This window comes from Mytilus californianus, unplaced genomic scaffold (genome assembly GCF_021869535.1).
Source record: "Mytilus californianus isolate M0D057914Y unplaced genomic scaffold, xbMytCali1.0.p SCAF_8, whole genome shotgun sequence".
Taxonomy (NCBI): domain Eukaryota; kingdom Metazoa; phylum Mollusca; class Bivalvia; order Mytilida; family Mytilidae; genus Mytilus; species Mytilus californianus.
In genome coordinates, this window is record NW_026262734.1 from 101,614,513 (window position 1) to 101,638,845 (window position 24,333).

At 32.7% G+C, this 24,333-nt stretch overlaps 1 protein-coding gene across 1 annotated transcript; it reads right to left on the reverse strand.

Moving 5' to 3' along the window:
- Positions 1–451: 451 nt before the first annotated feature.
- LOC127711618 (protein jagged-2-like) lies at positions 452–23,266 on the reverse strand. The gene is made up of 11 exons (XM_052217720.1): positions 23,062–23,266; positions 20,405–20,467; positions 16,876–17,226; positions 16,351–16,464; positions 12,833–12,955; positions 9,880–9,990; positions 9,465–9,577; positions 9,040–9,124; positions 4,397–4,489; positions 2,031–2,134; positions 452–835 (listed from the first exon to the last, which is right to left on the reverse strand). The coding sequence occupies exons 1-11, from the start codon at positions 23,141–23,143 to the stop codon at positions 812–814; spliced, it is 1,263 nt and encodes a 420-aa protein (XP_052073680.1). The 5' UTR covers positions 23,144–23,266; the 3' UTR covers positions 452–811.
- Positions 23,267–24,333: the final 1,067 nt, after the last annotated feature.

Genomic DNA, 24,333 nt, shown 5'->3' on the forward strand with positions numbered 1-24,333 from the left:
GCGAACATTAGAAAAAAATGCCTGTCCCAAGTTAAGAACCTCAAACCTTTAATAGTCTTGTGTGTTATTAAAATTTTGGTTTCGGAGTTAAGTGTGTCGTCCATTTCGCGGAACTAGTACAAACTGTTGTTGAGGAGCTAGCTGAAACCCACCTCCGGGCACGGATTTTCTCGCTGCGTTGAAGACCCATTGGTGGCCTAGGCTGTTTTCTGCTCTTTGGTCGGATTGTAGTCTCTTTGACACTTTCCCCGTTTCCATTTTTTATTGCATTAAACATTTTAAACTTCGGACATTGATCGATATCGTCCTAGAATTACTTTCTCATACCTCTTTACAGATATAGAAATAAACAGATACAAACAATAGTGTCTTAAGGAATATAACACTAGAAATACATGTAATTCTCCATGTAGCCAAATTGATAATAAGAATTATATCCCATAAAATGGAATGCGTTAAATTTCAAAAATAGTAAGCCCAATTAAATTCCTAGATTATTGAATTTCAAATGGTTATAAAACTTATAACATTGCAATATACAGACAGATCAGAAGTCAATAAAATTATAACTAAAGGCGTGTTGATTTAAGAAATAGGAGGTACGAACCAAATAACTAAAGCACACAAAAAGGGATGATTAAACAAGGCAGAATGATAATAAACATATTTTCTTCTACATATGGATAATACCAAGTGAACAAAACAATGAGTAACAATTATAACTACTGAAGTTATCTATAGGGAGGATCACACAGGAAGACGAGTTTTCTAACAACTTGAAAGTTCATGGAAGGTCTGGTATGGATTCTGGCTAGTTTTGACTTGAACAGGGAATCTGAAATGTAAAATAAAACTGTAATAGTTTTTATTTCTGGTGAGTTTTAAATACCCCATTGTTTCCTCCAATGGGAACATTTTACTTCTGTACTATATGTTGAAACTGTTTTGACAGAGTTATGAGGAAAATGACTGTAATCGACACTACCTAAGTTTAACAATCACCATCACAAATTGGTTGACCGGTACGATATATCTGTTTCTCAATACACTAGCGACATGTTTTCACAGTTGTGTACGATATACTGTGTCTCAATACACTAGCAACATGTTTTCACAGTTGTGTACGATATATCTGTGTCTCAATACACTAGCGACATGTTTTCACAGTTGTGTACGATATATCTGTGTCTCAATACACTAGCGACATGTTTTCACAGATGTGTACGATATATCTGTGTCTCAAAACACTAGCGACATGTTTTCACAGTTGTGGACGATATATCTGTGTCTCAATACACTAGCGACATGTTTTCACAGTTGTGTACGATACATTTGTACCTCAATACACTAGCGACATGTTTTCACAGTTGTGTATGCAATATCTGTACCTCAATACACTAGCGACATGTTATCACAGTTGTGTACCTTTATATACCCAAATTGTTGTCTATGTATTATACAGAAATTTCCAGGTAGTCGAAAATAAAAAGTACAAAAGTATCGGGCATGGTGTATGAATTGAAAACTGAACAGCTGAGCTATTTTTTTTTATGCATTTTCATCTACACTGATACAGAAATGTATTAACTGAATGTTATTGAAAGCAATTCTTGTACGTTCGACAATAATCTATCTACAAAAAGGAAAAAAGATCTCAATATTTATAAAAAAAAATAATTATACGATTTAGTTAAGAATTTATTGTAGGGTTGACTTAAGAAAAGTATCCCCCTTTCTTAAGATATGATTTTTAAGGCAGTTTTCTAAAATTTATTCAGTAATTGCGATATATAAATTTTGACATATTGTAATGGCAATTATCAAGACTCTTTGTAGACCACCAGATTGTACTGTTCTATTTGTGTCGTTCGATTGCTGTCTTATTTCAAGCATACCTCAAATTTCGCGGCGATATAGTCTTTCTGCGCAGATGCGGCGAAAAGCCAATCAACAGCAGAAAAGTATTTTTACCAAAAAAAAAACCGATGTACTCCAGAAGATAACAGTACAAAACGTAGGCACATATTTACCTGCTTCTCACAAACACATTTTCTTTGAGTATGACATGTTCTGTAAATTAACCCGTCTCCTGCAGGTTCATATGCCACACAGTCTGAATTAACACCATTGCTATCTGAAAAATATGATCGATTTAAGTGATGTGATGTATCGTGTAGTGTAAGAACGAAGTGTAATTAATCACTATGGTGGCACGGGATTAAAAAAAAAAAGAAAAAAAAAAAAGGACATTTTGGAGTGGAGGATTGAAATGTCGTATCAAAGGTTTTCAAACTCACGCAGTAATAATGATAACGTTATTGACATTTTGCGAATAAGAGTGCTAATCTTTAATCCCCTGCTACTGTATCGTATGTCCCTAATTATATCGTAAAATGTTGAGCTGACCATCCCATTTTCTACAATCATGACAATGGGGAAATTTGTAACCTGTCTCACCTTAAAAACCACTCCAGATATGATAATTATCTAACACTTGCCAGAAACTTCGGACTATGTTGAATATAAAGTTAAATAAAGGGGGAAGGCACCTTTTAGACCCCCAACCACCCATAATATAAAATTTTCACTTTATAACTTAAGCTTCTTACAAAATTCTAAAGAAAATGCTACCACCCACAGTTTATTGATTTGAGTGCCTCCCGTCCCCCTATGTATTTTAATCTGGAACAGCCCTAACCAATTTGCTGGACCAGATAAAAGCTATTCCAACAAAATAGATACGTGAGGATAGGAAGGGACGTAAATATCCCCCCTCGACCAACAACTTACTTTAAGGGCATACGATACAGTTACAGGGGAGGTAATGACGTTGCTAACGTAAATTGTTATTTTCGCGACGTCAAACTGTGACTTATCGGGAAAAGATGCAGTTTTCGACTGATTTTTATCATTCAAACTGATGAACTTGTCAACGAGTTCATGGACCCCCTTGTTTAAAATGACATTTGGTTTCATTACGTAGGAAGATTATGTGTACCAATTTTCATGAAAAAGTCAATAGTGCAATTTGTTTTAATTTGATAAATATACAGCAAAAAATGACGTTTTTTTTTCTACATTCATGAACATATCATCCCTTCGTAAATTTCACGAGTTGGTTGACCGTTATGAAATAACCTTCTCACAGATGATATCGGATATGTTCCTTATGTCGTAACTACAATACCCTTCCCTTTTCACGAATGTGACCTACCGAATTAGACTATTTATCGGATTTGTAATAGCATGCATAAGCAACACGACGGGTGACACATGTGGAGCAGGATCTGCTTACCCTTCCGGAGCACCTGAGATCACCCCCAGTTTTTGGTGGGGTTCGTGTTGCTTAGTCTTTAGTTTTCTATGTTGTGTCATCTGTACTATTATTTGTCTGTTTGTCTTTTTATTTTTGGCCATGGCGTTGTCAGTTTGTTTTCGATCTATGAGTTTGACTGTCCCTCTGGTATCTTTCGTCCCTCTTTGATAAATATGAGTTATTTGTAAAAATAAAATGTACTAATTTATAGAACATAATATAAAACAGAAATTACATATAATTTAACAAAAAACAGCTTGTGTTTATCTTTTAAAACAAAAAAGTTATGTATTTCTGTTGAAAGGAAAAATACGTCCACAAATCCGAGTTTTGAGGAAATATCTGAAATTTCAACCTCAATTTACTCAAAAAGTAGCACATGATGGTATATTTTTTATAACATATTTGATTTAATCAGGTAAAAAATAGCCTATATGCAAATTTTCATCAAAATTTCATTATGGGATCAAAACTGTATCGTATGCCCTTAAGTAATTTTGTTGATACCATACAATTAATCCACATTCACAAAAGATGGAAGATACAATGAAATTCTTAATATCTTTATTTTTCAAATGTTCAAATCCGGACAATATTCGTGTACAACATCTTCATCGTTTTCAATATCAATTAAAACGGATTATTATATATAGTTGTACTAGTAATTTAAATAGTATTTACGACCAAGGGCTCCGGTTAACTTACAGTATTAAGTAATTTACGAAAGATCAACTTACGATGGGACTGCCCCGTAATGCGAACCTTACGATGTTATCTATCTGTATTGTGTACATTTGGAAGCAAAATGCTCACCATTCCATCTTAGCACAATAAGCACAGCATCTATATCAACATGAATACATATCTCTAAATTCATTTTTGTTCCTATTTTAGAATGTTTTCCAATTTGACGTTGGAGAGAATATTTATTTCTTATAATCGAACTTTCGTAAAATTATTTGTGTACACGGTTAGTTGTGGTGATATTCCCGAACTTATGTTACTTCCCCTTATACATTTACCTCCTTTTTTCTATAACTACACACCCTTTCTTAGACTAACTGATAGCTAATGACTCACCAGCTGTAAGAGATAATGCACTTAAAGATCCAAGTTCGAAGGTAGGTGAGTTTTCAGCAGTCTGATCTGAGGCACCAGTCCAAAATCTGTCAGCTACAACGTGAACAGTAAATAAGTAATTTTTATTGATTTAAAGTCCAAACATTCACTATCATCAATTATACATGATATTTGTTTAAGATTTCCATCTTACAAAACCGGAATTGAAATAACAAAACAGTCTTTTTGTAATGGTCAAACCAATCCTCGAATATAACAGTATACTTTTTTCTAAATATTAATTACTTATCTTCTGTTTACATCTACATGAAAACTTTTTGTGTCATAAAGTCGCCGCTTTGTTAGAATTCGGGATCGTGTATAGTTGCAGCATTTTTATGATGTTGTGTCTCATATAGTTGCCGTTTTGGTAGAAATGATGATTGCATACAGTTAACGCGTTGTTGGGAGGGAAAATAAGAATCACAAGTCGAAAAATCCAAATACAGAATTAATTTGATTTCATAGTACTGTAGTATCTTTTTACAAGCTTTTAGAATTTTAAAGTTTACATCGTCTTCAAATATTTGTCTTTTTCTGGCCTACTATCTGTTTTTTTTTTTTTTAGCCCCAATGCTAAATCTGATGCAGACGAGACGCGAATTCAGCGTGTCAAATTATATGTCTAATGGGTGGAAGATGTTTAACTGATTCATTTTGCTTACATTGATAAAAAGTATATCAATATTTTTACAATATCGGGATATTTCTAGCATTATAGTTGACTGTTTCTTGACTGAAGATTCATTATTTTTTTTATGTCAGTATTTAAAAATTTTGTCACAAATAGTATCGCATAACATGACCATATACATTAAGCTCTAATATTTTTATGATTCAGATTGCTTCATATTCCTTAGTTTTCCAAGCCATATTACATTATATGCAATTGAAATATAATATCATGATGATTTTTGAGAGCAAAAAGACTAAATGCGAAAGACATGCATAGCAGAAAATAAAAACTAGATGTGTCGGAACGACACGAATGGTCCCGCTGTCACAAAAAGCTTTAAGCCATCTGTAGGAGTGGAAACTTGAGAAAGAAAGTCCGTATAACTGTTTTTACGAAATTTTCAGTCCAAAGTCCTTAATTTCGGCAAAAATCAGCGGAGCAGAACCAAACGTTAACTCGGTCTGTAATTCACCATAGTTAATTCACGTACTATAAATCAGTTCAATATGTGAAGGCGTTTAGAAAAAAAGTCCATATAACTGTACGTTGCGGAATGCCGGATAAGGGTAAAACTATATGGCACCGACAACTTTCTTGCGGGGCCATACAAACATTCTGCAATAGTATGTATGGATTTCTATGATAATAATGTTGATTTCGTTTGATGTTATAAACAAAAACTATTTCCTTTGATTGCTTCAAGGCTATAGAAAGTCAAGTATATAGAGGTTTACCTAAGATATAAAAGGCACCGACATGACAAATGCTAAACGCTTCTAACGAAAAAAGTAACGACCTAATCAATATACAAAACAATAAACGATATAAATATAATAAACGCCCAAACGACAACCACTGAATTACAACCTACTGACGTGGGACAGGGACATAGAATGTGTCGGGGATCCACATGTTGGGGGCACCTAACCTTCACCTAACATGCGACAGTAATGCATACATGTGGAGAAAAACTTAGTATTTCGATTGATTTTTAACTTTTATGAACAGTAAATTTACAAAAAATGACGTATCAAATATATATTTCATGTCAGCACTTAGGTGCTGATAAATGGGCCGTGATTTTTTTCGGGCACGAAATGTCTATTAGCAGTTACGTCGACTCAATGTTTGTTAACATTTGGGTTTCACCAAATATTGTGATTAGATTACAGTATATAATGTGTTAATATGTTAAGGCACCATGTTCTCTAAATGTCAACTGTTTAATACTAACAAATTTCATTGGTGTGCAAATTCGACGGTTCACATTTCTTAAAAAAACGATGCTTAGGTTACCAGCAAAAGGTTTTTGATTTGATTTTTGGTGTTTTAACGCCACTTTTAAGCACCGCTTTTGGGCTATTTCGTGGCGGCCAGTTTTTATTGGTGGAGGAAGCCGGAGTGCCCGGAAAAAAAAAGACCTTCGATAGGAAAACTGACAATCCTAGTCAATTAAGATTGGAGTCGAGTGCACCCGCACGAGCGGGGTTCGAACTCACAACCTCAGTGTTGACTGGCTAGTGATTACAGTAGTAACTACTTTGACCACTCGGCCACCGAATCCCCCCAAAAGGTTTTTGAATAATGCGCTTGCATTATATGCTGCTACAGAGAAAGCTAGCACCTCTTTAGGATCCGAGTCGGTTTAGTTACAAAATCAGAGTCAAACTTAATTACAGATGCTATAATCTCATATACGCGTTCAGAGGAATACAAATCCAGGTAAACGAAAAATAATTGAAGGCATCGCTTGAACACCAAAGAGCGAAACCAGGAACGTTATCTATAGATCTACGACCACGACAACATATGAGCCTCCTCATGGGGGTTTTAATTATGTGATTACTTTGCCGTTTTTTTCAGTGATTATTTGATTACTAGACCAAATATTTAAAACAATATTTCAAAACAACATAAAAATATAAAACATTGACTAGGGGTAAAAATCCCTGCCCCACCCCAAATAATCAAAGTTGCTCCCTTAGGAACAATAGAGCTTGAAGATGTTGAATGAGGAGGAAGATGATACAATTATTCTTACATCAGAATTGTACACAACTATTCATCCACCAGCAAAAGATGCAGGTGATACTGTGTAACCGAAGGAGATGGAGAAGCTTCCTCAAGAAGTAAACGAGCTAGACATGCCAGAGAAGACTTCATTTACAACTTTTGCAGATTTTTTTGTTATTAAATATTTTACATTTAAGTTTTTATATAATGATTACCAAGCTTTCAGTTTATTATTATTTGATTACTAAAGAACATTAATTTCTGATTACCAAAGCAAATATTTAATGATTATGTGATTATATTGGCCAAAAATAGGCGATTATGTGATTACTGGAATCCCCCCTTCAACCCCTACTCCCCCCCCCCCCCCCCCCCCCCACCACCACCCCCAAGAGGGGCCTCACATATCGCTAGTGATCGAGTTAGACACAGACAAATCGTATCGATCACCCAATTCATTCGTGGTTGTGACTGTGACACTTGTGTAGTGTCAATTTCAGTCGTTTTTCCTCATAGTTCTTCTAGAGCAGTTTTCGTGTCAGGAGCACAGTCAAGTATTCAGTAAAACATAATTTGATAAGGTTTCAGGTCATTTCATGAGCTCTGAACCTGCTTACTCAATTTGGTTGATTGTTACAATTATACAATTAGTTTCTAGAGCAATTTCACTTTGCCTTTGATGACAATTGTCCGTTATCGTCCATTTTACAATAACAGCAGTTTGTTATTTTTCCTGACTTTTGACGATTACTATTGAGTATGACTTTGAAACCGTATGACATGGAGATGCATGCATGGCGGGAGTTGTTCTCTCTGTCTCACCTTGTAGGGTTTTTGCAGTTCTCATTGTATGACATGTTTATTTATTTATATCTTGAGTTATGACGCATGCCACTAGTGTACCTGCTTCCCGTCCGGAGAACATGAAATAACCCCCAATTTCTGATGAGGTTCGTGATGCTCAGTCTTTAGTGTTTCGTGTAGTGGTTTGTTGAGCCTGTTGTCCAGGGGTTGTCGTTGATTCATGTCTGTCACAATCGTTTTTCGAAAATTGTTTAATCATGAATAAGTCCGTTAGTTTTCTCGTTCGAATTGTTCACATTTTGTCATGTATATGTCATTTATAGCTGACTACACGTTATGTATTTCGCTCACTTTTGAAGGCTGTAAGGTGACAATTAAACTCTTGTGGATAATCTTATTTTTATATTGTTTGTCTTTTCGTCGTAATGTTTTTTACTTTTCATGGCGTTGTTAGTTTCTCATTGACTTATGAGTGTCTCCGCGGTATATAACGCCTCTTTAATGATATGTAAATAATAAAAATAAGATCCCATATAATTAGTAGACTGTTCAATATATGCACTTATCTTTCCTTCTATACATTTCTAGGAATATGATTGGTTAAAATCGACCGCGTGTAGACCCTGTATATTTAATATGGGCCGGGTTAGTAGGCGTGGTTTATTTCAATACACGGTTAGTAGTGGTGTTACGTCCCTTTATAAAAACAACACGGCGTTGAGGAAAAATGTAAAACGTTTCGCACGGACAACCAATGCAGAAACTGATGATGAACGATTGAAAATAAATGCAGAAAACACTTTAAAAGCTAACAAATTGTTATTGTTGGCATTTGTTTTATATAGACCAATGGAAGTAGGTTCTTTATACTGAAGACTTGATCACTTTGATAGTCAACTAGTCTAAGATAAATTCGTTACACAGTGTGCTAGCTAGTGACCTTATACGATATATATCGTATTAGGTCACTAGCACACTGTGTAACTAATAGTATCTTGTACAAGAACATATATCAGAATAGAATCAAGACCAGACGAATGATATGAAACCATTTCCATATTCTGCAATCAATTAAGATATGCATCAATAGCAGTCAAAACAGTGTCGTTACCTCCATCCAGAACTTGACCAACGCCAGTAAGCTCTGTTTGAGTATTAGGTTTCCAAAGATACGCGTCTTTTGCTCGACACTCGAACTTAAACGAAATAAGAAATTATTCTTTTATGTAAAACATGATCATTATTTCATTGTGTTCAAATACTAGTATTAAAATTAAAACAACGTCATATAAAATAAGTAAGAAAATACAAAAGAATATAAAGTTTTGAATGATATGCTGAACCGAAAACATCAATATAGAGCATACCCAAAAGATAACAATGAAAAATATTTTTGTATCCATAATCACGAAGTAGGTCTTTTTTATTCTAATATTAAGATCGTGATTTAAAATAGAAATCTTATAAATGGTTTCAAAAGTACACTGGCTACAAAAAAAAAAAAAAAAAAAAAAAAAAAAAAATACAATACAATACCACTGCACCAAGCCAACCAGTTTCTGTGTCGCACGTATAATAGCAATTCCCACTACCCGCGGGTATCTCGGTAAAATCTGTAGGGCATGTCGTCGTTGGTAAATCACAATTAACTGAAAGAATAATTGTGTATTGTATTAATTATGATAAAATTAAAAAAATATATGATAAAATTAAATGAATTTAGAACCACAAAACATTTAACAAAACATTACACAAATTTGGGGTCATTTTACCCATAAACTAACAAAAAAAAGTTTAAAGTTAAAATTAGAATTAAACAAAAATATATAGAATTAATTATTTAGTTGAAAGGCAGTTAACTTTAGTCTATTCCGAAACTCTCCTACATTGTTTTTGTTAAATTGAATATTTTATTTAATGTTCTTTATCAAGTATATATGAATGTAATTACCATCACAAAGCATTCCGTCGAAATTAGACACACATGTGCAGACCGGAAGTCCTTGGCTATCGAGGGAACATTGTCCACCGTTTTGACAGGGATTTACCGTACATGCATCCACTAAAGAGCAAATAAAGTAAATGTTTTAAATATATTAGTTAACAGTGATAAATAAGAAAAATAACACAACTACCATAAAATAAAATGATAAAATGACTTGTTATAACTTCAAACATATCCGCTACATTGTAAATCCACTCCTCTTGGACTACTGTAAAATCTTGGCAGTCATAATTGCGATTTTTGAAGATAGGCAAATAAGCGAGATTAATTATTGCGATTTCAGGAAATTCTGCATACAGCTATATATATATCAGATAGAATGAGCGTTGTTATCATTGCGACTCATGAAGTCGCATTATGCGCATTAATAACAACCTCGTAATAATATCTGAATTTACAGTATGTTGAATAGTTGGCTCATTGGTATATAATAACACCAAAACATAATATATATATATATATACCAGTCTAAAAGGGTACAACATCACCAAAAAATGACAATAAACGAACAAATGTAACTATAAATATTCCGGATAACAGATATCCTTCATCAGTATGAGCACGATGTAAAATGAATCAGACCAATCTATTCTGATTATTAAACTATAGCAATCTTGAATTATATACAATACAAAAAGTGAAACAGTTTCACCCGAACATCATATGTGGAGACGCTAATAAATTTGTAAAATTTCCAAAAAACCACTCAAAGACATGCCTAAAATGAAAATAGTAATTAGAGATATGAATTGGCACAACTCTAAAATTCCAAAATGACGTCAGTTAAGATGTTACAACAACTGCGTGTAAATACATTCCCCAAAAAAATGAGTGATGGTAGGGAAAATGAGTCTTTTTTCATTTATGCTCTCTCTGGGGTAACGATCCTTAGCTTTCTTATCCAAAACCTTTCCCGAGCAAGTCTTTCGGCCCTTTTGTTGGTCAAGGGCCGAAAGACTTGCTCGGGAAAGTCGATAGTTTTTTAGATGTTTCAATTCAAACGTCACTGATGAGTATAAATTCTTGATTTCATGAGAAACCTGGTGTCTATGAAAAGATCCGTTTTTCGGCCCTTTTGTTGGTCAAGGGCCGAAAGACTTGCATGGGAAAGGTTTTGGATAAGAAAGCTAAGGACAGTTTCCCCAGAGGGCATAAATGAAAAAACATAGAATGAGTCACTCATTTTCCCTACCATCACTCATTTTCCTGACATCATTTGTTTCCAGTTACTCCGGCTTCCATACTTGACTTTTACAGTTTTAAGGATTCTTTTGGAATTTTTTGAATTTTACTAGTTTAAATACCAGGGTTCTTTTCATTTGGCAGGGATGTACAAGTACGCATCCACGTCCAATTTCTTAACCTTAGCCCAGATTTACTATTATTTTTTCTTTTCTTTATAAAACTGCTATTTATTTAGGATGATAAATACGCAGCCTCTGTTTGACATATTTTACCAGCTTATATCGATCAGTGCTGTTTTTTTTTTTGGGGGGGGGAATGTATTTACACGCAGTTGTTGTAACATCTTAACTTACGTCATTTTGGAATTTTAGAGTTGTGCCAATTCATATCTCTAATTACTATTTTAATTTTAGGCATGTCTTTGAGTCGTTTTTTGGAAATTTTAAAAATTTATTAGCGTCTCTACATATGATGTTCGGGTGAAACTGTTTCACTTTTTATTGTATATAATTCAAGATTGCTATAGTTTAATAATCCGAATAGATTGATCTGATTCATTTTACATCGTGCTCATACTGATGAAGGATATCTGTTATCCGAAATATTTATAGTAACATTTGTTCGTTTATTGTCATTTTTTGGTGATGTTGTACCCTTTTAGACTGGTTATATATTATATTTTGTAGTGTACTGTATCATATTTATATGATCCATCGCCCCGTAAGATTTATCGTTGGCTATTATTCAGTCATTTTATATATATATATATATATTTATATATAAGTACGTCTGAACCAGTGACAACTCTACAACAGATTTATCCATCGGATCACCAGCAGTGATGGTGATACATGGCTGTGTACATTCTGTATATACAACTCGTCTAAACACCAGCCCAACAATGTTAGAACTGTAAATTTGCTTTGGCAAATATTTAATCCCGGCGAGGGAAGAACTAAATATTTGCGAAAGCAAATTTACAGATCTAACATTGTTGGGCTGATGTTTAGACGAATATATATATATACAAGTCTAAATTGAAAACAACGTTCAAACCTATGATTGCGTTGGATAAAAACCGCAATTTTTATACGTGTGCATGCAAAACAAATTCTTTGTAGAGGGGTTTAAATACAGCACAAACAACAATTTCCAAAAGACCAAAAAAGTGAAAAAGTATATTTTAACAAAACGCATTTGACTAGCATATATATAAACAAGTCAAAATTGAAAACAACGTTCAAACCTATGACTGCGTTGGATAAAAACCGCAATTTTTATACGTGTGCATGCAAAACAAATTTCTGAGTAGAGGGGTCTAAATATATTATATGCTATAAGCTACCTTTACTGTGAAATAAACTATTTCACTGTCAATATTTCATCTGTCCAAAAGTAGCTGTGCATGTGCTCCAATAACATATCGGTACGATAAATATCGTCTATAGTTTTTCAGCTGTTTCAATTCAAACGTCACTGATGAGTATAAATTCTTGATTTCATGAGAAACCTGGTGTCTATGAAAAGATCCGTTTTTTGTATCAATTTTAAAACGAAACGACATATATGAAATGTCTATTTAAATGGAACATGCTGCTATATACTTCGGATCCATAATCTATAACCAGAAAGCATAAATGCATAATGTTTTGTAACATATAACATGCCCAATATATAACAACTTGTTAATAGAATAACTGTTTTAAATTCAAACCTAATACGTCGCATCGATCTCCTGTATATCCATCATCACAACAGCAACTGACACTTCCATCACTATTTATTGAACACGTGCTTTTTTGTGGACATGGGTTGGCGTCTGCTTCGCATGGGTTGTCTAATAAGACAATTCAGTATAGTTAATATTTTTTCCTTTTATATCTACAGCCACTTTTAGACATTTGCGGAAACTGTTATACACCTACGATTAGTATTACAATTACACTTACAAGGTATCAATTAAATCTTGGGTCGTTTCAAAGTGTAAATATGAACCGTGGTTCAAAACAGAGACTTAACTCCTATGATATTTTTCTATAGTTAAACACCGTGATTTCAAAGAAATATCGATAAAAATGGCATCTTGGCAGCTTGAGGAGGAATCAGGACAACTCGGACCACAGGCAAATCGGACTAAGACAATTCGAGCCAATTTAAAGACAACTCTGACTACATTTAAAGACAGCTCGGACCATTTTGAAAGACAACTCAGACCAATTTGAAACACTTGTTGTCCATTCGTTTGATGTGTTTGTGCTTTTGATTTTGCCATTTGATTAGGGACTTTCCGTTTTGAATTTTCCTCGGAGTTCAGTATTTTTGTGATTTAACTTTTTGCCAGATTAGTGGCTCTTCGTGGTTTTTACGTTTAATATTATTTTTGTTTGTTTTTGTCTAGATTTTTTTCTTTTACATTAACGGGCCCGTGTTGTAATAAGTGATCAAGGAAATCTTTCAAGGTAGTTGAAATATCTTTTACCGTCAGGCGCAAAATGGTAATATTGGACTATCGTTACCGTCAACTTGATTCAATTTATATTGTGGTTTGTCAAATTATCCTATTTTTCGTCATGGAGAAATGAACTCTACGTTGCTTTATGGAGTTTTTGTAGACCTATTGTATCATAGATCAAATTTATTTGTTTAGTGTATGTTCACTGGTGTTAATATGTCTTTTTATTGAGGGAAGCCATTTCAATTGATATTTTATAGTGTGTCTTTCTATGTTGTGATGTTACACTATTGTTTCAGATAAGGATGAAGGTTTGGTACCATGAAAACGTTTAAACCCGCTGCAATTGTTTGCACCTGTCCTAAGTCAGGAATCTGATGTTCAGTAGTTGTCGTTTGTTGATGTGGTTCATAAGTGTTTCTCGTTTCTCGTTTTTTATATAGATTAGACCGTTGGTTTTCCCGTTTGAATGGTTTAACACTAGTAATTTTTGGGGCCCTTTATAGCTTGCTGTTCGGTGTGAGCCAAGGCTCCGTGTTGAAGACCGTACTTTGACCTATAATGGTTTACTTTTATAAATTTTGACTTGGATGGAGAGTTGTCTCATTGGCACTCGTACCACATCTTCTTATATCTATTTCGTTTGTATTTTCGTCGTTTTTCTTTTGATCATTATTTCGTTTAAATATTTTTAAAGGAATCAGGTTGTCTTTTAAAGTACACGGATGTCTGTGAACCAAATTTTAGAATTAATGCAAGCCAAACAATTTTTTTAAACGATGATTTCTTTAAAATTTCTTTAGAAATAAAGTGGTTATATGTTATCAAATAAAATTATATTACATCATTCTTGACTTTAATGCTCTTTGCTTGTATAAATATCTGAATGCACACGAATATTAATTGGATCCGAACCTGAATCAAACACATGACACTTCATTTATAATGTGATATTTTTATATTTCACTAGGAATAAATTATAAGCTGATATTTTAAAAAAAATCGCCAGCGCGATATGTACTACATGTATCGTTAACGTCACAAACAGTAGGAAAATACCATTTACATTAATTAGCAAGATTTAAACGTTATTGTTAAAAAACTATTTAAGTCGGTTAGGGAGAAGTTGTGGATATAAAAGTGTAATCGTATAAAAGATGTACGACTCCCATTTACTACATACCGCCCGCTTTTTTAAAGCGGGTGGAAATATTAATACGGAAAAATAAATAAATGATAAGTGTATTTCGTGCATTTATTTTATTTTCCCCATTATGGATGAAGAACACAGATTAACAATGGCAGCATTACCTGCCCTGATGCAGACTCCACCAGATGTTACGGTACACATTTCATTCGTCACCTGATTCTAACCACGCGGTAGTACGGGCTTGACCACCGACAAGCCAATCTTATACAATCAGGGAGGGAAATATCATAGGCAATGATTTATACTTTTGGAATGGGAGTGATGTGTTCACTTGTTTTGCAAGCAAACGATATTCCTTTTATAGGTGAAACTCCTGAAACATTACTTCAAATTGTAGCCGATGTTAATGGTCTCTTCAGACAGAGAACCGGTCGGGATCATAAGCTTTCCCAGGGAAACAGAATTCTTCATTTATGTTATGGTTACAGTCGTACCCGTCTTATCATATGATTTCTGAAATAGTTGACGTTAGTGTTTCGACTACCAAAGATGAAACACATACATGTATACCTATTTCAAGAAACATATAACCGTCTTATTTATTGGCCTTCTTTGGATGATTGGCAGAACTTACAAGCTGGGTGGCCAAACTGCCATTTGCAGTAGGGCTATCGACGGAAAGTTTGTGGCCGATAACGGAACCACAGGAACAGTATTTCTCAGGACACAGGGATTATCACTGCATTCACACTCAAGTTGTAATATTGAACTAAGACAGGATATGTTATGTTGAGTGCGGATTTCTTTGGCATCAGCAATATATGTTGATGAGAAATATAGGACAAGAATTACCTTTTCCGACTGAGCTGTTTTTGCTAGGTGACAACATATATCATAACTGATATCCTAACAGATATCCAGTATTGACGCCTTACCTAAGGCAAATCCCAGAACATGCAGAGGAAGTGTAGAAAATTAGATAGACATATTACACACTATAGAGTAGAGGTTGAACACGCCATCAGAGAATAAAGTTTTGGGGACTTTGTGGAGATTCTCATTTGTTGTGATCATAAGTTTCTGCAATTATGTGTCGTCGAGAAGACTTATTTACATGATAAAATAAATATCATTTCATTTTACTATGTATCTCAATTGGGGTTATATTTTTTGAGTTTGAGAGGACTCCTAGTTTTTTGTCAACTGTAATCGTAACTTTAAGTGTAATTCTGGGTATAAACCTAGTTTCCGTAAATGTCTTTTATGAGTATACTATCACTACTGTCGATCAATTACCAGCAGTATGCGAACTAACTTTATTTTCGTGTGTTCATTAAATAGGAAAATTAACTTTTACCTTCATAATGTTAAAAAAAAATTCAAAAATTGAAGGTTTTCCAAAAAAAAAGACGCGAGTACACAAAATGTGTGTAAAAATAAACAGCTTAAAAGGATGATATTGTTACACATGGTTTGTATAATATGACGGAAATCATTATAATACAAAACCTTTTTTCATTATAACATGTATAAGGTATCACATTAAACGATAACGTTTAAGGGCGAACAATATATTATTTTTTTTTAGATTTGAACGCTAGACAACCATGTATATTTTGAATAAACATACCGTCACAATTGGCACCTGTCCACTCATTCATGCAATTACATTGAGGGGTCAAATCTATCATATCGATCAAAACGCAGATACCTCCATGTGCACAGTAAAAGTTCAAACATGGATCTGGAAAGATATAGTTTATCATCAAATAAATAAATAAATTGATAATTACAAAAAATCTTTGGTTTTTATTTCTTCTCCTTCTTATTTATTCTCGTCAAGAAAGATGTTTGAACCGCTGATTGGCTGTTCCCGAACTCATTTGCATTTTATGTTGTTTATGTTTTCTTGTACATTGTTTCCTATTAAAGATACATTTGAATTGCATATTCATTCGTGACAAAGAAACTTCAATTTCCATATAATTTATTTATCAAAAAACGACACCGTAATTACCGTTTTCATATTGGAAATGACCTACATCTGAAAACTTCACATTTAGAAATATAAATCGTTTGAGCGTTATCATAGGGGAGTCTTTGATGTTAAACGATGATTATTTCACGTGTTTAATCTAAACATTTTATAACTTACGTGGTATGCATTGGTAATCCAACCAGAGTTGAATATCATTGCTGTACTTTGACCATGACCTTGCTTCAGGCTCTTCCTCGTTTATACAATCATCCTCATCAAAAAGGTCACTGACTGTAAATTCACATGTTTGTTTCCCATTACATTCGCCCTCCACTTTGACTAAGGACTGTGGGTCGCTACATAGGTCTTTTCCAGGTTTGCCGCCTTTACGTCCTTTTCCGTGGTAACGATTTTTTCTCGGTTTACGAGGTTTTGCCTGACTACCATAGTTCGCATTAACCACACTGATAACTTCCCCTTCGCCACAAGTAATTGTGACTACCTCATCATCGTCGAATACGTCATTCTCTGAAGATAATTATGACAATAAAGTTTGCTATAATTTTTAACCACAATAGTAATGAGAACTATTAGAAATAGTTTACTTAGTTTAGTTTAAACAATATTTAATTCGAAGACATAAATTGAATTGGATTTGAAAACAAGCCCTCTCAACTAGATGTAGAAAATTTGGCCGAAATAGAATGTCATCAGGCAATAAGAATACAGAAATCACCATTTTCTTTTAATCGTTTTCTGCAATCAGTGAAGAAATCTGGTTTTGAAGTTAGATTAGTTAATCATAAATCGGTCTGTAAGCGTTTTGATTGCTTCCGAGATCGTCTGTGCGGACTTCATTGAATTGTGTAAGCCTAGAGCTTCAAATCCAAAATATACTGTTTTTGATATCTTATAGTTCCTTCTGTTTGTTTTCATAACAAAATGAACCTCTTTAGTGCCTATTTATCATACGTTTACAATAACACAATGGTACCAACTGCATTAAATTCACATTTCGAACATGAAGAAGATACATTGATTAGTTTAAAATAGGGTTATAAAGACGTAGAACAAAAATACCAAAGTGAAATTCAAAAAGGGAAAGTCTATTAAAACTAACATAATCCAACGCTATTAATCAACGGAACAATTGAATACAACTGTCATATTCCTGATTTGGTACAGGCAAAAAATTCATAATTTGAATAAACATAGGAAAACAAATGAGATTTTAGAATAAATCTCTTAGTGATGATTGATGCAAATTATTGAAACGCTAGGTTCTTAGTAGCATACCCGCTTGTCTACTTATAATATGTAAGTTATCAGGAACAATCATTAATGCGTGAAGAACATAAACTTAAAACTTTAAGAATGTTCCTTTGTTTACATTACTATATGTTGACGTCAAATATGAATTGTATGATTGCATGTTCAGCATAGGGAACCTTTCCGAATTTCAGAAATTGTTTAAGCACCTGCAGTCTAGAATACATATTGTTCAGATAAGTAATACCGAGTTTTGTGAAGAAAGGTGTAAACACGCCAAAGTGTCTATTATGTAGATTTTTAAAGTATTTTAAAAAACTCCTGAACACAAGATCAACGATACCTATGCATTAATTTAGTTTCTTTGTTTACATTGATAATAATGCCATATATATGTATATAAAAGGCATGACCAACTGCTGGAACACTTCCTTATATCATTATAAACATAAGAAGATCTGGTATGATTATCAAAGAGACAACTATCCACTGGAAATCCAATTAATGACATAAAAATTAGCAAGTGTAGGTCACAGTACGGCTCTTTTAACAATGAGCAAAACCCATGACGTTTTCAACACTAGTGTGCGATAAATAAGATTTTTTTTGTTTACACCGAGTTATTTATTAATGATACAGGTGTAAACCATGAAGCCATTTACTTGTATAACTCATTATTTTAGAATTATTTATATTGTAAGTAATACTATTAGAAATTATCATTTTTTTATGAAATTTTGTAATAAATAAAGTTACTTATAGGGACTTTGTCCTCTTTTATTGATGATAGTTGTATTTTATTTTTTTTATTCTTCCGAAAACTTAACTCCGGTCTGTGAAACAGTAAATGATGTAGTAATCGAGATATGTATGTAAAATCAGATATCGCAGAGAATATGTTAATGATGAGAAATTGGTAATTTACAATTAAATAGTTAAAATCATCATATTTGTAATATATTCCAGTTTGAAGTCGTCAAAAGCTGTTTATGTACAAACTTAAAAGGTGCCATGATAACAAATATTATTTAGCATTTGATATTCAATGATAACTTCCTTTCAAATAGTAGCGTGCATACTGTTTCAAATATTTAAAAAAAGATTTCGGATAAAGAATTGAAATCAAGATACCATGTTTTGAAGTTAGTATATTGTAGGTACAACACATCGAACACATGTGCTCAAAAAGTTTATGAAACCTAATTATTACTAGAGATCGGATGAGATGAAAGCTTTTTCCTAAAGGATTTCTAATAAATTTCATACAGAACAATTCAACTGAAATATAAATTATTGTCACATTAACCTATAATGTCTGTTTGGGTTGCGCGCCCAATTATGTCTTAAAACAGAACTATAAACAACTGTCATACAAGTCGGAGGTTTAGCTAGCTATAGAACCAGGTTAAATCCACCATTTTACACATAAGGAAATGTCTGTACCAAGTCAGGAATATGACAGTTGTATTCCATTTGTTTGATGTGTTTGAGTTTTTGATTTTGCCATTTGATAAGGGAATTTCTGTTTTGAACTTTCCTTGGAGTTCGGTATTTTTGTTATTTTACTTTTGCAATACAAGCCAAAGAGTTAAGATAAAACAATTCATCAAAGTTATTTGGCTTGTAATTTTGTATTCGAGACGCACGTTATGGCTACAAAAGATTCAGAAGTGACGCTAGAATAAAAAAAATTGAAAGGCAAAATAAAGTGGGAAGATGAAGAGCATTGAGGACCCAAATTTCCGAAAAGTTTTGCCTAATACAGCTATTGTACTCTATATCTTACGAAAACAGTCTTATTATGCGATTGTTCAATACGGGTGCCAAACAACGATTGCCTCATGTGTGGCAGGATCTGCTTATCCTTCCAGAGCACTCGAGATCACCCCGGTTTTTGGCAGGGTCCTTGATGCTCAGTCGTTAGTTTTCTACGAAGTGATTATCTAGTTTACATCTTTTGCTTGTCTCTTAAGAGTATAAAATAACAGAGTTGATAATTGTATTAACTGACAGTTTGACAAAGCATTCGATAGTGTCCGAAGGGGAAAGGTAACAACGACTAAAAACAGTTATGCTGACTCGATGCAACAATAACATTATGACTTTTAAAGATATGTATGGAGTAAAACAATGACACAAATAGCACAAACAACTGGAAGACATCTAGAGGTCACCAAATTCTAAATATCAACACAAGTTCTTAAAGAATACATAAGTGTATTTCTTTTTAAAACTTTGGTCGGTTATGGTATCTGCGATCACTGACGCGACTTTTTATATATTAGATGTCCAAACAATTGACTGGAGATAGCAATACAAAGTGATTATTTGTACCATCTATGCAAATTGAATACATTCAAGTCTTTTGCTATTCTTGATCATCAACATGGTCTCTGATTGATGTCCAATGCTTATTTGTACTTTTTTCTCATATTACCTTTACTACCGCTGTCTTTATCATATTTATGATGTCTTTCCAATACTGATTGTCGTCTTGACACTGGAAAAAGAGAAAAAATGTGGATAAAAATGTGCTGTTTTCAAAAAGTTAAGAACGATTAGGTGATCAAAATCCCAATAGAAAACTTTGATTAAACTTCATTTCAAATCATATTCCGAATAAATTAACAGATCATAGTAGTGATATATATATATATAAATAACTAATCGAAGAATTAAAAAAACCAAAAATATTCAACGAGTGCGCACATGTTGTTTGGTCACGAGTTGAATATTTTTCAATATTTGAATTCCTCGATATTCCTTTTATTACATGGACCATGTGGTTTTTAACGGAAATAAAGTTATTTTGATGCAACGTCAGCGACAACGTCTTGAAATTACCCATTGTTGTATGACGTCACAGGAGTGAATTTATCGGATTTATTTCACAGGTGAAATTATCGGTTTTTATTTCACTGGGAAATCACGGTTATTTTTTTGTTGAAACCAATGTGATAATTATAGTTTTTATAAACGAACGGCATTTCAACATGTTTAATCAATATCTTATATCGACGCTTAATTATTCACACCACTGCATGACTTTGTACAAATTTTGCAGATTGGTTAATCTTTGGTGGTCTGTATTGACAAGAGGACTAAGACTTGAAGTGACCATCAAATATTTTTTCAAGCTATCGGTAGTTCGAGAAGTACTAGTAGACAAAATTCGAGTGCCGGAAGTTCAAGAATTTGCAAAATTGTTTGGGTTCGTACCGGGTCGTTTGTAGATTCTTATTTTCCTGGTAGTCAAAATAAAGTTTTTTTTAAAACTTTGCATTATCTTCATCTATTCGATCGAACTTTAGATAAGAATACTGCAGTGACAGTTACGTCTGCTTAGTATCTTGACTTTCATCTAGAAATTGACAATCAGGATAGGTTGAGAGTTTTATTTATGACAAAACAAATGATGTCAAATTTACCATTCTGAACTTATCATTTCTGTTGAGCATTATTCCAGCAGCGCAAACATACGGAATATATATGTCCAAATATATACGATATTAGTTACAGTTGTTTTTAATTCGTTTGATGTGTTTGAGCATTTGATTTTTCCATTTAATAAAGGACTTTCCTTTTTGAATTTTCTTTGGAGCTCGGTATATTTTTTTGTTATTTTACTTTTTACTGATCACAAGATAGTTATTACATTAAACGTTCTGATGGTAAAGATGGAGTCATTACTTTCTATGTTGCTAGTGTTAAGTTTTTATTGTTTCTACTTTCGTTAACTATTTTTTTGGCCTAATGAATTATTATTGCTCCCTCTCTGTCTTCTCGTTCTTTTGATATTAATACATAAAGATTACTTTAGTAATTTGAATGTTGAAATTGCTTGATGAAACTTGCCCAAATACTTTCTGAAAATATTTAGTTGTTGTTATTTTCTTTGCGTTAACTATTGTGATTGGACTGATAAATTGTTATAACTGCTTTTCTGTTTTCTTTTTCTTTCTATAGTAATATTTAAAGATTACTTTAAAATACATAGTAATTTGAATATTGAAATTGCTTGATAAAACTTACCTAAATACTTTCTGAAAATATTTATTTATTGCGATTTTTCTTTCGTTAAATATTTTGATTGGACTTATAAATTGTTATTGCCTCCTTTCTATCCTCTTTTTTTTTATAGTAATATTTTAAGATTTTTCTAAAATACATAGTCAAATGAATATTGGAATTGCTTGATAAAATTTGCCTTAATACTTCCTAAAAATATTTTATTATTTATATTGTCCTTGGGTTACATATTTTGATTGGACTGATAAATTGTTATCGTCTCCTTTCTGTCTTCCTTTTCTTTCTTATAGTAATATATGAATATTACTTTAAAATACATAGTACTTTGAATATTGAAATTGCTTGATAAAACTTGCTTTGGTACATTCTTAAAATATTTTATTGTTGCTATTGTCCTTGCGTTACACATTTTTATTGGACTGATGAGTTGTTATTGCCTCCTATCTATCTTCTTTTTTTCTTTTTTATATTAATATTTAAAGATGACTTTAAGATACAAAGTAGTTTAAAGATTGAAATTGCTTGATAAAACTTGCCTAAATACTTTCTGAAAATATTTAGTTATTGTTATTGTCCTTCCGTCAAATATTTTGATTGGACTGATGAATTGTTATTGTCTCCTTTCTATCTTCTTTTTATCTTTACAATAATATCCAAAGATTACTTTAAAATACATAATAATTTGAATATTTAAATTGCTTGCCTTGATATTTTCTAAAAATATTTAGTTATTGTTATCGTCATTGTGTTACATATTTTGATTGGGCTGATGAATTGTTATTACCTTTCCTATCTTCTCTTTCTTTAAATATATAGTAATATATGAATATGAAGATTACTTTGAATTGCATAGTAATTTGAATAATGAAATTGCTTGATAAAACTTACTTAAATAATTTCTGAAAATATTTAGTTATTGTCATTGTCCTTTCGTTAAAGATTTTGATTGGACTGATGAATTGTTATTGCTTCCTTTCTATTTTCTTTTTCCTTTTGTAGTAATATATGGAGATTACATTAAAATAAATAGTAATTTGAATATTAAAACTGCTTGATTTAACTAACCTAAATACTTCCTGAAATTATTTTGGTTGATACAACTAACGCCACAAATAAAACCAACTACGCATAGTACCTGTAACTTCATAGTTTTAATGATGTACTGTTGTAAACAGATTGTATCGAATGACGATCAATGTGTATTTTGTCGTTATATATCCTGTTTAATAAAGCAACAAATCGCCATGATAGTACTTTTATTGGTTCATCTCATTATGAGTACAATTAACCAATAATCTATTACGTGGGTGTTTATCAACAGTCGACCTTCTGTATATTAAAAAAAAACATTTCATATTAACTTTGATTTTATTTATACCAGGACAATTTAATCATAAGAGTACGTTATTTCTTTTTATTGACTTTATTTTTAGGAATATGTTTGGCTGCTTCTATAGAAACCGCATACAGTTATGTCATTTTAAAATAAAATCCTTAGTATAAACCCATGAATATCACGTGGCCAAAATTGTCAGTCGATTCCTCATAGTATTTTAAGACTTTTTTGTGGAAATTATAGTAGAAAGACAAAAATTGTAAACTTAAAAAACTATCGTGAGGACAATATCTACAAATAAGACTGTTAAATGAATAAAAACTACTTATAGGAATAATTGCCCTTGAAAGACAAATTCAAACAATTTCGTACATTATGCGGAAACTATAGTAGGTAGAGGGAAAATATGATAAAAAAATTATCAGTATGACAAGATCTACAAATACGTCTGAAATCGTCACTCAATCCCTTATAGAAGTTATTACCAAGACGAATTTTACTATTTTTGTGTTTTCTTTAACTTAATTTGGAATAGAAAAAACTGAAAACAGCATAACATAATCATCAGGACATGATCTGCAAATAAGACAACATGGTCGAAGATGACAAACACACATTCATTTTTATAGGCGTTATTGGCCTTGAAGGAAGATTTGTTACAATTTTCCTTGTTTGCAGAAATTTTGGTAAATGAAGAGATACTTTGTACAGCAAAACTTATCATCAGGACTAAAACTTTTACTGGTTAAACATGACTTAAATTGTCAGTCGACTCCTCATTGGGATTATTTCCATAAAAAAAATGAAAACAACACGTTATAAATTTCATGCGTCCGAAGCGCTTGTCTGGATTTACCTTCATGAGGAACCCTCAAAGTCGAATATTTGAGAGCCAAGGATGTATAACAAACTTAACAGTTAAAGAGCTTTATGACAAAAAAGTACCTAAAAAAATAGCCAAATCCGTCTAAGGTTATCTTTGCCTGAGGGAGTTGAAACCT